The 13,875-nt window shown below is 34.9% G+C and overlaps 1 protein-coding gene across 2 annotated transcripts in view; it reads left to right on the top strand.

Annotated features, from left to right (window-relative positions):
- LOC111509665 (uncharacterized) overlaps nt 1-13,875 on the top strand; it is a 193,236-nt gene that overhangs the window by 80,589 nt on the left and 98,772 nt on the right. Inside the window, exon 7 of one of the 2 annotated variants that reach the window (XM_074170308.1) lies at nt 4,635-4,797. In XM_074170308.1, coding sequence (XP_074026409.1) covers nt 4,635-4,797 — 163 coding nt within the window. The remainder of the gene's footprint in view (nt 1-4,634; nt 4,798-13,875) is intronic. The other variant, XM_074170309.1, reaches the window with a different exon arrangement.

The following is a 13,875-nucleotide window of genomic DNA, read 5'->3' as shown; positions in this document are numbered from 1 at the left end:
AGGTATTTCCTGAGATACTGAAGACTGGAAAAGTAATACCAATATTTAAAGGTGGTGATAACAAAAACTTAGAAAAATATAGACCTATAACAATTGTGTGCTCATTCTCTAAAATTATTGAAACTATAATAAAGACAAGAATAATGGACTTTGTTGATCGTTATGTGGGATTTGATGAGTATCAGTATGGTTTTATCAAGGGTAGCAGCACTCTAAGCGCCACAATAGATTTCATTGATAATATTACATCGGAATTGGATAAAAAAAGAATGGTTATTGCAGTGTTCATTGATTAAAAAAAAGCATTTGACGTTTTTGACCATGCTGTTCTTCTGAACAAACTATGTTGCATGTGTATAAGGGGCAAAACTTTTCTCTCATTGAGACATTTTTAAAGGAAACATTCCAGTTTGTCACTGTTGGTGAGAGCATATAAAAAATAATTATGGCGTACCACAGGGATCCGTTTTGGGACCCCTGTTGTATACACAGATGGTACTGTCACTGAGGCAGGCCGGGCTTAAGGGAAGGTATTTCACGTTCGCCGATGACACGGTGCTTTTGTACAGTGGAGAACACAGTTAATGAAGATCTCTAAATACTCAAATTGGCTTTCAGATAATAATCTTGAGGTGAACTCTGCAAAAACCGTTTACATGCTATTTAAACAAAAAAATAGAATTTGTGGAAATATTGAATTAAAAATAAATAACTTACATTCAATAAATGTTGCAAAAACCAAGTATTTGGGACTCATAATAGATGATAAGTTAAACTGGTCAGGACACATAGAATATATTAATGATAAAATTGTACCAATGTTTACCAATGTTAGGAGCTCTATATAGGTGTTCCAGTCACTTGAGTTTCAGTAATAGATACTTGGTTTAGAATGCATATATATATATATTGGCGAATCTTAGGTATCTGTTAATCATATGGGGTAATTGTGGCATTATTAATTTCAAAAAATTCAAACGCTACAAAATAAATCAATAAAAATTTTATTTCAAATTCCATTTCGAACCCACACACATAATTTATTCTCACAGACTGAACTACACCCAATTACATATCTACTCAAACTTGAGCAATGCAAGAACATATATAAAATAAAAAACAAAAGAATCAAAAGCAACAACAATCTACTAGTCAACAACCAGTTTTATGAGTATAAAACAAGGGGTAGAAATGACTTACACCTAAGCATGGTAAGAACGAACAAAAGATTATACAATCCTTTTACACAGGCTATAAAAGTCTGCAATGAATTACCTGTCCATATACGTGAGTTGCCGGGCTTATAGTTCATTCATCAATAGTTTAAAAGAACATCTGTCTGATGCTGTCTGAGCTTTGTAGTGGTTTACGTATTTTTGTGTTTCACTTGTCATGTTGAATGTTTGTGAATCACGAGACCAGCATTTTTGCTGATTAGGGAGAATAACAACATATTTATATTTATAGTGTCTTAACTATGTTGAACTGTACGCTGTTGTTTATTCTTAATAAAAAAAAATCATTTCCCTGTAAGAGAATTCCATCACAAAAGGCGAGCTTCGTTTAGAAAATTTTGTAACTCCTACATTTTGATATAACCCCATTTTCACTTTCAGAATATTCTTATCCTTCTCTGAGGAAAGTTTTAATTTTTCCAGAGATGCAGCCACAGGGCGGGAGTACTTCATTATTTTGTGAACATGGTCATCATTATTGAAATGATCATCAACCTCAGGTTTTTTAATGCATAATCGCAATAGGGGATCTGCAACATTTGATTTTCCAGGTTGGTAAACGACTTTGAAATTGAAAGCTTGCAACCGAAGTACCGATCGTTCGATTCTTGCATATGGTTTCGATCTCGGTGCGAATATAACCTCCAAAGGTTTGTGATCTGTGACCAATTCGAAATGATTTTTCCCATACAGATGGATTTTGAAGTGTTCGACAGCCCATACAAGGGCAAGGGCTTCTTTCTCGGTTTGGCAATATCTCTTTTCCCAGTCCGATAGACTTCTGTTTCCAAATCTTATTATGCGTGGCCCTTTTTCATCCAACTGAACGAGGACTGCTTCCAGACTAACTGGACTAGCATCCGTTATCACTTGGGTTCTCAAGTGCGGATTATAGTACCTCAATGATAGAATGTTCATGAGAGCAACCTTTAGGTTTTGGAAAGCTTTTGCCTGTTGCTGTGTCCAATACTTCTTCACGTTTGCGTTTTTTCCAAGTTTCCGCTTCTGTGAGCGTTGCAAGGTTTGCCAGCCATTTTCCTATACAGTTGATGAGTCCAAGAAAGCTTTGGACTTCTTCAATTGTGTTCGGTTCACGAAAAGACCTGACGACATCTATGTAACATGCACGTGGTTTGATTCCCTCTGGCAACAATTCATGGCCCAGAAATTGAACATTTTTCATTTTGAAAACGCATTTCTCCTTATTTAGCAGTACGTTATTTTCATTAAGTTCATAGTTATCTGTAATTTTTTATCATGTTTCGCTTCATCAGAGCCAAACACAAGAATATCATCTATGAAATTTGTAGTTCCTTCACAAGAGATGAGTATTCGCTCCAATTATTTCTGGAACACCTCTGGGGCGCAAGATATACTAGCTGAAAAGGGTTTTATATAAACATATATTGTAAAATAATAGATAAGGCCAAATTGTAAAATTAATTTAGGCTGGTATACCTGTATGGTTGGTACGCCTGGATGGTTTACCTGTATGGGTTACCTTTATAGCATAAATAGGATTAGCTCGCACTAGTTCCTAGTTTTAATCTTCCTCTTTGAAGATGATCACTTGGTGATCGAAACAGGTGTCGAGGTGTTAAAAATAACGATTTGGTGTTGGGAAAAAACTTCAGTAATATTTGTTGCTTGTATGTTATTTCGTTGTAATTTCAGTTTTTTGTTCAATAAAATTGTTATTTTCGGTTAATCTTTTAAATTTTTTTTTCAGGGATTTCAAATCAATTTATTTCATTTTAGACAATGGAAGTCCGAACTGATGAAATACACCATGAAACATTGTCAACCACCTTCAAACAACATTATTATTATTATATATTATTGATTGAAACTCTTCAATATTAGTATGACGGCCATCTTGTTTTCCGTCATTTACATTTTTCCTCTTACACTTAGTACACCATCTTTAGGAGTCCGCCATAATGGATTCAAATTGATGCCATTTTATTTTCTGCATTTTTTTCAGCAAACCATTTCATTTGATACCTATATCATGTGGGCGCATTAAAAACTAGTCTGCCATCTTAGGCGGTTCGCCATTTTAGATTCAGAGTGACGTTTGTTTATTTTTCGTATTATTTTCAGCAGTCTCTCATTCGATACCCATATCATGGGGGTGCATAAAAAAAACTTGTCCGCCATTTTAGTCAGTACGCTATATTGGATTTAGAGTGACGTCATGTTAGTTATAAAATTCGTTCAGTGTCTTATATAAATATAATCATTCAGTTAGTATGTAAGGTAAAAATGTGTTCTTGATACAAGTGAACGGATGTCTGTTGGCAAACCAATAAGAAGTATTCCTAAATTGTGACTAATATTTTATTATCGTGTCCAGCCATTCGTGTACTACAAAGTAATACCTGACGATCAACTGATTCAATATATTTCAATAAACATAATTTTTTTTCTGATATATATTTTTTTTGAGTGGGTATTTCTATCATACCGGTACCTTCTCTAATAAGGGTTTGTAGTGCGTTTTCAATGGATAATAGCGGTAGTATTACTTCACGATAATAGACCCTGTTTTCTCATTTAATTTATATGCCGCCTTTGTTAATCTGAGTATATCACCATGAGCAGCCATTTCGGAAGTGGAGTGGAGGAGAACTCCACATCAGTCATTTGCATTTGCAAATTTCCCGTTTCAGGGTTCATATGAACTCTGAAGACTGTGGGTATTTCCTCCCCAAATGAGGGATTTCCTGAGAGTAACTTTGTAATTTTCTTTTGCGCCTCATCATTGTTGTTTTGAATCTGATTTTGATATTGTCATGTTATTCAAATTTTGGTTTCAACTGACTATTATAGCATTTGCGGTGAATGATGTAGCAGTCTCTTTTTATCATCGCTTGATTTATTTGAGGTGCTCTGGTATGAAACATTCGGAGGGGCACGCCAGCATTATCAACCAATGACCACTCCCCACACCGTGGGTTAAGTGATCATTAAGTTATAATTTATTAGACTCTCAAAATATATTGAGTCATTTAATTTTTTGTTTCAGTTCTGACTTATCCTTTTTTTGTTCTTACTCAGCTAGGTTATAGTTTTGAATCATTGATTTTTTCCCACTAGAAATATGCACGTTTCTTGGGAAAATAAATCATTATCATAAAAAAATTTAAATAATTTTTATATTAGCAAATTTATAAGAATATGGAGTGTAATAGTATTTTTGACTTGGCAGTCATTTAACTAGTTAACACTGTTTGCTAGGGCCACTTTCTGTAACCTGCAGTGAAGCATTCTTGCAAATGTATTTTGATTATCCTCATTTCCCTAATTAATTTGATTTTTTTCCTGGTCGTTTTAAAAAGTCGTATTTGATTACACAAATAGATAGATCTCTAAATTTTGACATACAATTTTCTGTAGATGTTTGATTTTTTACAGGGAGTTTTACAATCAACATGCAAAAGACTATGTAGTTCCTGTAGAATTAGTTCGTGAAGGACTTTACTGTGCTCAAAAGTTTTTTGGGGAATATCACAGAGCACTGGTAGTTGACTTGATATCACCACCAGAAGAAATGGTTAGGGTGAGTATCATATTCAGGGAAACGGTAATTTGAAAAATAGGTTTCCTGGTGAAATAATTTTTTTAAGTTATCCACTTTCTGAAAATCTTAACATTGTTACCTATAAGTATTAATATTTCCAACTTGGTTAGTGGAATGAGCATCGATAAGAGTATTACATTTATGGTGATTGGGAAAAGTGCTTGTTTTGGATGATTGTATTTTTCTGTTAGATAAATTTAAATCTGCAAATTGATCGATACTAAATTCTTTCAGGATACTGGAAAAATAAATAATGAAATGTATATTCAAATTACAATATTTTGAATTTAGGTCAAATTTATATAAACAATGTAATCTTTTAAGGTAGAAAAATTATTTTCCAAATAATATTTTGTTGTTTTATTCATTCAGTTAGAAATAACCACAAACATTTAACATTGAATTTCAGTGAAATGAATACCATCCATGATCTTGATGCAAGTCAAATTAGAAATATTCAAGTTTGGCCAGAAAAATTATACTTATAAATGATCTTAATGAAAAACTGAAAATAAAAAAAAACAAAATTCAAATCATCTAATTATAATAATAATAATTCTTTATTGGTGTGATGACATTAAAAATGTTTACACAAGTCAGGAAAGGATAAAGACATAAAAATGGTAATATACATATATATATATATATATATATATATATATATATATATATATATATATATATATATATATATATATATATATATATATATATATATAGTAATACAAAGTACAAAAAAAAACTCATTGTAAATATTACAGTTCACAAATCTTTGTAAAATCAGCATTTAAAAATTGAAATTTTGATCTCCATATTACTCTTTTATATTTTATTGTTACTATAAATCAGTTATCATTATGTGCTGTGCTCTTTATTGATTCTTAAGTATTAAAAAAATTATTTTATTGTCATTTATTTTTAATTCCTGTAAACATAATTGTTTCTTATAATAACTATTGTTATTATTTTTATTAGTGGGGTCAAAATTGAATTTTCTATTAACCAGGTGTCTTAACATCATATTCATTTTAGATACTCAAGTCAACTCAAAGCTACCTAATTCTGGAAAAGTTCTTATAACTGATTGACAATAACCTATCTGCGCCTGTTTCATTGGGGGTAATACATGACATGACTCTAGCTACAATTTTTTTATACCATTTATGAGCAATATCAAATGTTCAAACGACACATCACAAAATAGATGACAGAATTCAAATGTTAAAAACCTTTACATAGAACACATGTCTTCAAACCTACCTGTTGGCTTCGATATGTGGTTGATATTTTCGTTATATGGCCTCATGGATTTGAAATTCTCCATAGACACCTAAACCACATGAACTCTGTACTTAATTTACATCAGAAGTCAAAAAACAACTCACTTCCATTCCTGGACGTTCTCATCACAAAATACAATAATTTTTCACACAGGTTACATAATAAATTTCAAAAACACCAAAACCATCGTCACCAAAAAAACAATCCAGGCCAGGATAATCTGCGAAGTTAGTGAAATTGGAAAATGTTCCAATTGTCTCAAAGAACGAAATGATTCACATGGAGATCATTATTATCCCGCTGCAAATCTCACAATATTACACGTCGTTCTTCTATAAATTATACTTTCGTTCCCGCTACCAACCCTATCATCTCTACCACTACCATTCCCCCTCCACTTCAGCCCCTCCACTTGTCCAGGGGCACAAATACTGCTAGAAAATAATTCCATGAAAATGAATTAGTACTATTACGATCATTCACAGTTTGATTTCTATTTAAGAGTCACCGGTAGAAAGCTATTTTAGCCTTTTTGGGAATCATCAGCTTAATGCATCAACCTTTCTTGATTTCAAATCATTTTTAGAAACATGTGGATTCATTTTTCGATGGTATTCCAGGATAGCTTCCCAAATTTCTGCTAACGCAGTTGTCGGTTTAAAGGTTGGTTGTACCTCCAACGCTAACATGAAAACTTGGCCAACTAACTTGAAGACAGCAATAGGTGGTTCCACTTACGTCTCACTTTTGTAGGTATTTTTATCAAGTACTCTTGGTTTTTCTCAGTTTATTTTCAATCGAGGTCCGCCTGCCCGTTATTGATGATGCCCAAACAGGTCGAAAAACCTTTCTTGATTTTATATAATTTCATGTGGATTTGTTTTCTGATGGCATTCCAGTAAAGCTTCACAATTTTTCACTAACGTAGTTGTCGGTTTCAAGTATTGGTCATATCTCCAACATCAACATAAAAACTTGGCAAACCATTTTGGGTGTCACGCAGTCAGCTGGTTCCACTCATGTCTCACTTGAGTTTACATAATGATTTTTATCAAGTACTCTTTTTGATTTTTCAGTTTGTTCTCAATGGAGGACAAAGTTCCATAAGAGTGGGTATAACCCTCTTCTCCTCCTTGAGGACGACCTCTTGGTACCCCTGTCACTACTGTCTCTACCATGCTGGTTGTGTAATACAATCTTCCTCTAAACATGCAATCTATCGACCTGCAGCTTGTGTCGTTGATCCCTCTTCTATTGGACGCCTGAACGTTATATCAAATGCGCCCTCTATGTCCTAGAAAACAGTTAAAATCACTTCTTCGTTATTGTTCTTGTAAGCATATTCTGCTTTTCCGTGACCCGGCCTAAAGCTGTTTCTGTCGACATACCTGATCTGTAGCAATATTGGTTTGGATGCAGGTCTGGCAGTCAGTGCTATGTTCCTAGTTTTCCTAATGTCTTCAATGCAAAAGATATGAGACTTATTGGTGTTAAGGCATTCGACAAGTTCTATCCGATTTTCCCAGGTTTTCAATGAGGGGGGCCCTAATCAGTCTCTTATGTTTTTGGTATATGTCCCAGAGCCTAATTTTCTCTCTGAGGTATATACACAATTTTTCAAATAGAAGTTCCGGTCCTCCTTGCAGCATTGCTGAATAAATGCTATCTGGTCCCGGCGACTTACAGGGTTGTAATGAGTTTACGGTCCATTCAATTTTCTCGAAATCTACCATCTTCTTCACCACCAGCCAATCCTTCCTGGACGCTCATTTAGTAGCCTCCAGTTCTCAACATCTTATGAACAGTCAAATTGAATTGAATAATTCGCCATTATTGAATCTGTTATTTACAGGTAAACTTTCGAAAAATTCATTGATATTATTAATGAATTCATACCTGACCTTTTCAGGTAGATTCATTATTGAGGTAGACGAGTAGGTACTAGGTTAGAGTATAAAATGGTTGTAATTTAGAAGTAACTCTCAGTTTATGCATGAGGAAGCTATTGTAAAGCGAAATACGTGTCGCGGTTTTTGCAAAACCCTTTTATAGTTAAAATCATACAATAAACTGTGTTGATTAGTTTTTTTCATTGAAAATATTATGAGAATAGGAGTGTATAATTTTAGGAGGTATTAATTTTTGAAAAAAAAATGTTTGAGATCTCTACTTCTTGGACATAGATTTGTAATTTCTGACCCGGGAAAGTGCATCCGGGAAAGCTGTCTTGTAGTATCTCCTGTTTTCGTGTACTTCCGGGAATTTGTTTAAAGATTGTTTATTGAGACCTGAGGTCCCTCAGAGAATATCTTACAGGGTCTGTGGGATACTTGGGTCTGTTCGATCTCCTCGGATTGCCTTCTCCAGAGATCTGAGGTCCCTGAGAGAGTATCTTACAGAGTCTGGTAGCAACTTGGGTCTCTTCGACCTCTTCGGATTGCCTTCTCCAGAGACCTGAGGTTCCTTAGAGAGTATCATGTAGGGTCTGGGGGCATACTTGGGTCTGTTAGATCTCCTCGAATTGCCTTCTCAATGAGTCTCTCTTAGATTTCCTCGGAGCTTTGTTGTATTCAGTTAGAGACTTTTTGTATTGATCCAGGATACCTGATTTAATTCTCCTTTCGAAAGTTTTTTTATTTTATTGTCTCATCTGTGCCAAATATTCATTCCACTAGAAAACTATTCTGTTTGATTTCTGGTTGACGGTAGGACAATGTTCATTGTACGTAGATATGATAGTGTCCAGTAATCGGTATGCAGCTAAATCTAATTCGGTAGACTTTAAGATTATAAGTTACCAGAACTGCCTTATAGGCTTCCTAGTTTCTTTTCCGGTGGTTTCGATTAGATATAATCGAGTTATGAGACCCTCCGATTACAATGTTTATATGCTGAACAACTTTCCTCATCAGACACATTCCATTTCTCTACACAGCTCATAAATTGAAAGGGGTATAATTTGAGACGAGAATATTTTTTGGGAAAAAAAGGTTTTGGCCTTCTACTTTTCCAGTATCATGCTTAGAAGTTATTTTCACATTCGAAGAAAAAGCCCTCTTGAAACTATTTTTATACAAACATTAAATTATACAAAAGAAAGAGTACTTTCATAACAACTATTTTTATATGAAAATTGAATTATACAAAAAACAATTCCTTCTATTCAGTTTGTATTATTCATAGGTAGGTAGGTAGGTCTAAAGTGAGTGGGTCTATTCGACCCTCCACCGCAACCCATAAGGGTTTATTGTGGCTCACACCTATTCACACTCGGACAAATAAACCCAGCTTCTTAACGAAGCCGATTAGTTTGTATGGTGAGTGGATTGCATAGGATTGCTACACAATATAGTATATAACACATGGGCTGAAAAGTCCCGGGCCTAACAAAGAAAACGTATTTATTTCAAAATTGGTTTTATTCATCAACATAATCTCCGTCAAGAGCTACACAATCATTCCAGCGTCGCTTTAACATTTTAATACCACTTTTCTTAGAACAATTTACCTTTTGGCTCAAAATGAGCCTCAGTATTACTAATAACATCTTAATTCGAACGAAATTTCTTACCGTTGAGCATATTTTTGAGGTCTGCGAACAGCCAATAGTGGCTGGGAGCCAAATATGGCGAAAATGGGGGATGGGGGAGTAATTCAAAATTCAATTCATGTAGTTTTTCCATTATTTTGACTGACTACAAGATAGTCGATGAATATTACACCACGCACATCCTAAAATACCGAGGTCACAACCGTTTCAGCCGATTGTTGTGCTTTCGGGCTCTTTGAAAGAGGTTCACCAGTTGCTCTCTATGTTTGTTTGAAGGTGATTGACAATGTTTCTTGATGAATTTCACTAGTTCGGACTTCCATTGTCTACTATATAAAATGATTTGAAATCCCTGAAACAAGTAAAAAAGAATAATTAAAAAAGAATAGTTGAAATAGTTGTTATTTTCAACTATTCTTTTTTAATTATTCTTTTTTACCTGTTTCAGGGATTTCAAATCATTTTATATAGTAGACAATGGAAGTCCGAACTAGTGAAGTTGCTCTCTACTCAGATGACGATCTTTTTTATTTCCTGAGTGAAGTGGGGGATCCATGTTTTATCCATTGTCACATATCGACGCAAAAATTCCGGTTTGTTATGTTTGAACATGACGAAACACTGCTCAGAATCATCAAGACGTTCTTGTATTTGGTCAACAGTGCGCTCGCGCGGTACCCACCATAGTCAAATGCTCATGCAATATAAAGCCAACACGTTCTTTTGATAACCTCACAATGTCAATCAACTCACACAATTTCACTTTTCTGATGTTTTTACCTCATTTGGACGCCCACTGCTTTCTGCATCATTGGTGTCTCTACGACCACGTTTGAAGTCATAAAACCAATGTTTAATTGTTGTTTCTGGTGCAGAGGAATCCTTTTCAAACCATTTTTTCACTTGAACGGTATTGTGTATCTGTAGAGTAGGGAGGGTGAGTGTAAGCCCACAGTACTTAGACCACATGTGACCCATTGTACATCCTCCCGAGGAGTTGCCCTCCTAGGTCATCGTCCATCCTGTCCTTTCCAGGAAGGTGGACAGGTTACTGGGAGACATCTCCTTTATATCGGCAGGTGTAGGCCAAGACTCGCCGAACACACACTCTCTTATTGACGATAACTCCGGGCACTCGCACAGGACATGCCTGACAGTCTCATCTTCCTGTTCACACATCCTGCATAGAGGTGTGTCCACCAGTCCCATATTATGGAGGTGTTTCCTTAGTTGACAGTGACCAGTCAGAAATCCTACTGTTAGGCGTAGATTTTTCCTGGTCATTGCCAAATATTTCTTCAGCGCCAGCTTCCCAGGGTCACCCAAGGTCACCCGTAGGTGCCACTGGGTTCTAAAATTCTTAGTCCAGCCGCTTCCTTGGCTAAAAAGATGGCAATGCGATTACCTTTACTCCTGTCGTGCCCTTTGATCCACCTCAGGATAATGTTATTATCTACCGAGGCTTTGGCTAAATCTTGGTGACAATCTAGTACTAGCCCTGAACGGTATTCTTTTTTTCTATCAAGGAGCAGTGTAAAATTAAAACAGGAAATTGTTTTTGTTCCATCGTTTATAAATTAGTGTCACCCTCAGCACAGTAACTCACAAACTTATGAGTAGAATATCATGAAATTTCAATAGCTTTATTTTGAAGGTTAGTACTAACTGAAAAGGAGGTGAATGCAGTAAGACAATGCAGTATCTATGTGTTAGGCCCGAGACTTTGCAGCCCAGGTAGTAAAAGAGATAAAAATTCACTTGAATGAAACTGTCATCTTCAATGGAGGACATCAATATTTCGGAATAAGATACTTGTGTTATTGCCTCTTCAGCACCAATACGACTTTATATTACAGATGAGTTAAATATTCTCATGTCACGATGACAGTAGGTAATGACATCCACTTGCTTATTTGATGTAATCCCAGCCGCTGGAATATTGTGCAATTGAAAGGGAGACATTTTTATCAAACAAAGATTTTAGCCTTCTACTTCTACATCTTCATACAAAAAAATGTGGGATACTTCCAAAGGAAGGAAGAAAGCACCTCATTTCAAAATTTTCACAAAGCTTTCAAATGTAGTACCTAATGTTAAGTCTTAGCATTTTCCTATGTCTCATGTTAACGAAGGTAGGTTCTAATGAAGAAAAGAGAATTTAAACTTTCTGTGTTTTTTAGCACTTTCATCCTATAGGACATTTTCAAACTTTACATTAAACGAACATAAAATACTAATCCTGTAGGACGAAACTGCAGTAAAGTTAGTTACAAATAAAAGTGGTAAAAAACATAGAAAGTTTCAATTCTCTTTTCTTCATTATGATTTTCTACCACGTAGTAACGGCTACATCCATCAATTTATTTGGAACGATTTGGATATTAATGATGTCTGATGATTGCGTTGATTGAAAAAAAAATATGCACTAGCTGCACAAAACCTTTGCGAGGAAGATTGCGACGTAAAACCACCTCGATCCCATCAATCCCAGGGTCTATGTTTTTTCCCAGACGCTTGATTGTCTGTACAATCTCATTTTAGTTAGTAAATCACTCTAGTAGGGTGGTGGTTCGTAACCGCGTGTTCCTGATTCTTCTATATGATAGGTATGATTTCAAAGTGTCGCAAGTCTATATACGGCTACCACGTCCACTTTATAATTCTCCCTGAGGTTTTCCTCAATGTCGTCAATTCTTGGGGCTCAATCCAACCCCAGGAAGGGTATACTTATTTATTTATTTGTAATACACAATACTCCACAGGACATATCCCAATTACAGAGCAGGAAATAACAGAGTATAATAAATACATCACAAACAAGTGACTGTAAAGTCTACAAACAAGTGACTATAAAGACTACACATTTTATATTTATAATAGGTAGGTGACAAAACAATTATTTTAGGAAGTGGGATTTTGTAACTGACAATTTGCAACTAAATATATCTAAATTATCGCTAACAGAGTTTGTCACTATACACATGGTATGGATCGGAGAATTCTCCAAAACATTTGTGCGATATGTTTTTATATAGAAAGTACTCAGGTGTCTGGAACAGATTCTAAGAATGCAAATATTAAACTTTTCCAGTAATGTTGGGCAGTCAACTATGCTCTTGTTAATTTTATAGGTTAGTTAGTACAACACTATAATATTCACGCCTTTTTTCGAGACTGAAAAAGTTATGCTTTTGTATCAATTCAGAGTGGGTTGTTCCTATTAGAGGATAAATGCCATCAGGTTTTAGGCTTAGCAGTTTTAAAAATCGTCGTTGATTTGCTTCTATCTATATGATATTGATAAAAGGGGCTCCACACAACTGACGCGTATTCTAACTTTGATCTTATGAAAGCACAGAATAGAGTTTTTAAGGTCGAAGTTTCTTTGAAATCACTACTGTTGCGTGCAATTAATCCGTTCAAACGACAGGAGGAGGTTACAACATTATCGATATGCCTATTTAATGATAGTGTAGTGTCAAATGTGACGCCAAGATCAGTATGGAACTCCATATTCTTGTCCTTTATGGTATTTACTATTGAATAATGGTGAGCAATTTGGACTTGGTTGTAATTCATGTTTGGCGTTATTCCTATTAAGGGATTTTTCTCTTAAAATTAGTTTGGCCTTTTAACTGGCCTACAGCATGTGCCAGGACGTTCAAGCGAACACCCTCTCCCTCTCCTGGCCTAGGTCTATCAATAACCTCGGAAATCTTACTATTGTTTATGCTGTTGTTACTATTGTTATCGGGAATTTCTACTTCCTGGATGATATGGATTAGGTCCATTTCTTCTTGGAGATTATTTTTATTTGTGTGGATATTGGGGTGAACTCGAGTCACCACACTTTTGGTAAAAAGCTTTTTCTCTCCCGAGAAACACGGTTTGTCAGTTTTGAAAAAAACTTACCAAAAAATGTTTTACAACTTTTATAGAGAGTAATAACCGAAATAATGAATTTATTCCATTTGGCCTTTACACACTGTATGTAGCTCATGAAACAGTTTTTGTTTTGTCTCAAGTTGTGAATTTGCAGTTGACATGTAAATACGTTGAAGAGTGATAGATTATTTTCCGCAGATTATGTAATTGAATTTTTTTTTTAATATAAAATTTATTCCTAATACAGTTTTTTTAGAATCTATAATTTATGTAGCTGAATAGCTGAATGAATTTATAGTGAAGAATTGGATTTTTCAATCATTAATTTTCACTGACCATTC

This window comes from Leptinotarsa decemlineata, unplaced genomic scaffold (genome assembly GCF_025532065.1).
Source record: "Leptinotarsa decemlineata unplaced genomic scaffold, Ldec_3_MD MMD2_P_RNA_scaffold_8, whole genome shotgun sequence".
In the NCBI taxonomy this organism is placed as follows: Eukaryota; Metazoa; Arthropoda; class Insecta; order Coleoptera; family Chrysomelidae; genus Leptinotarsa; species Leptinotarsa decemlineata.
The sequence above is the reverse complement of the archived record's forward strand: the minus strand, read 5'-3'. Positions and strand labels throughout refer to the sequence as shown.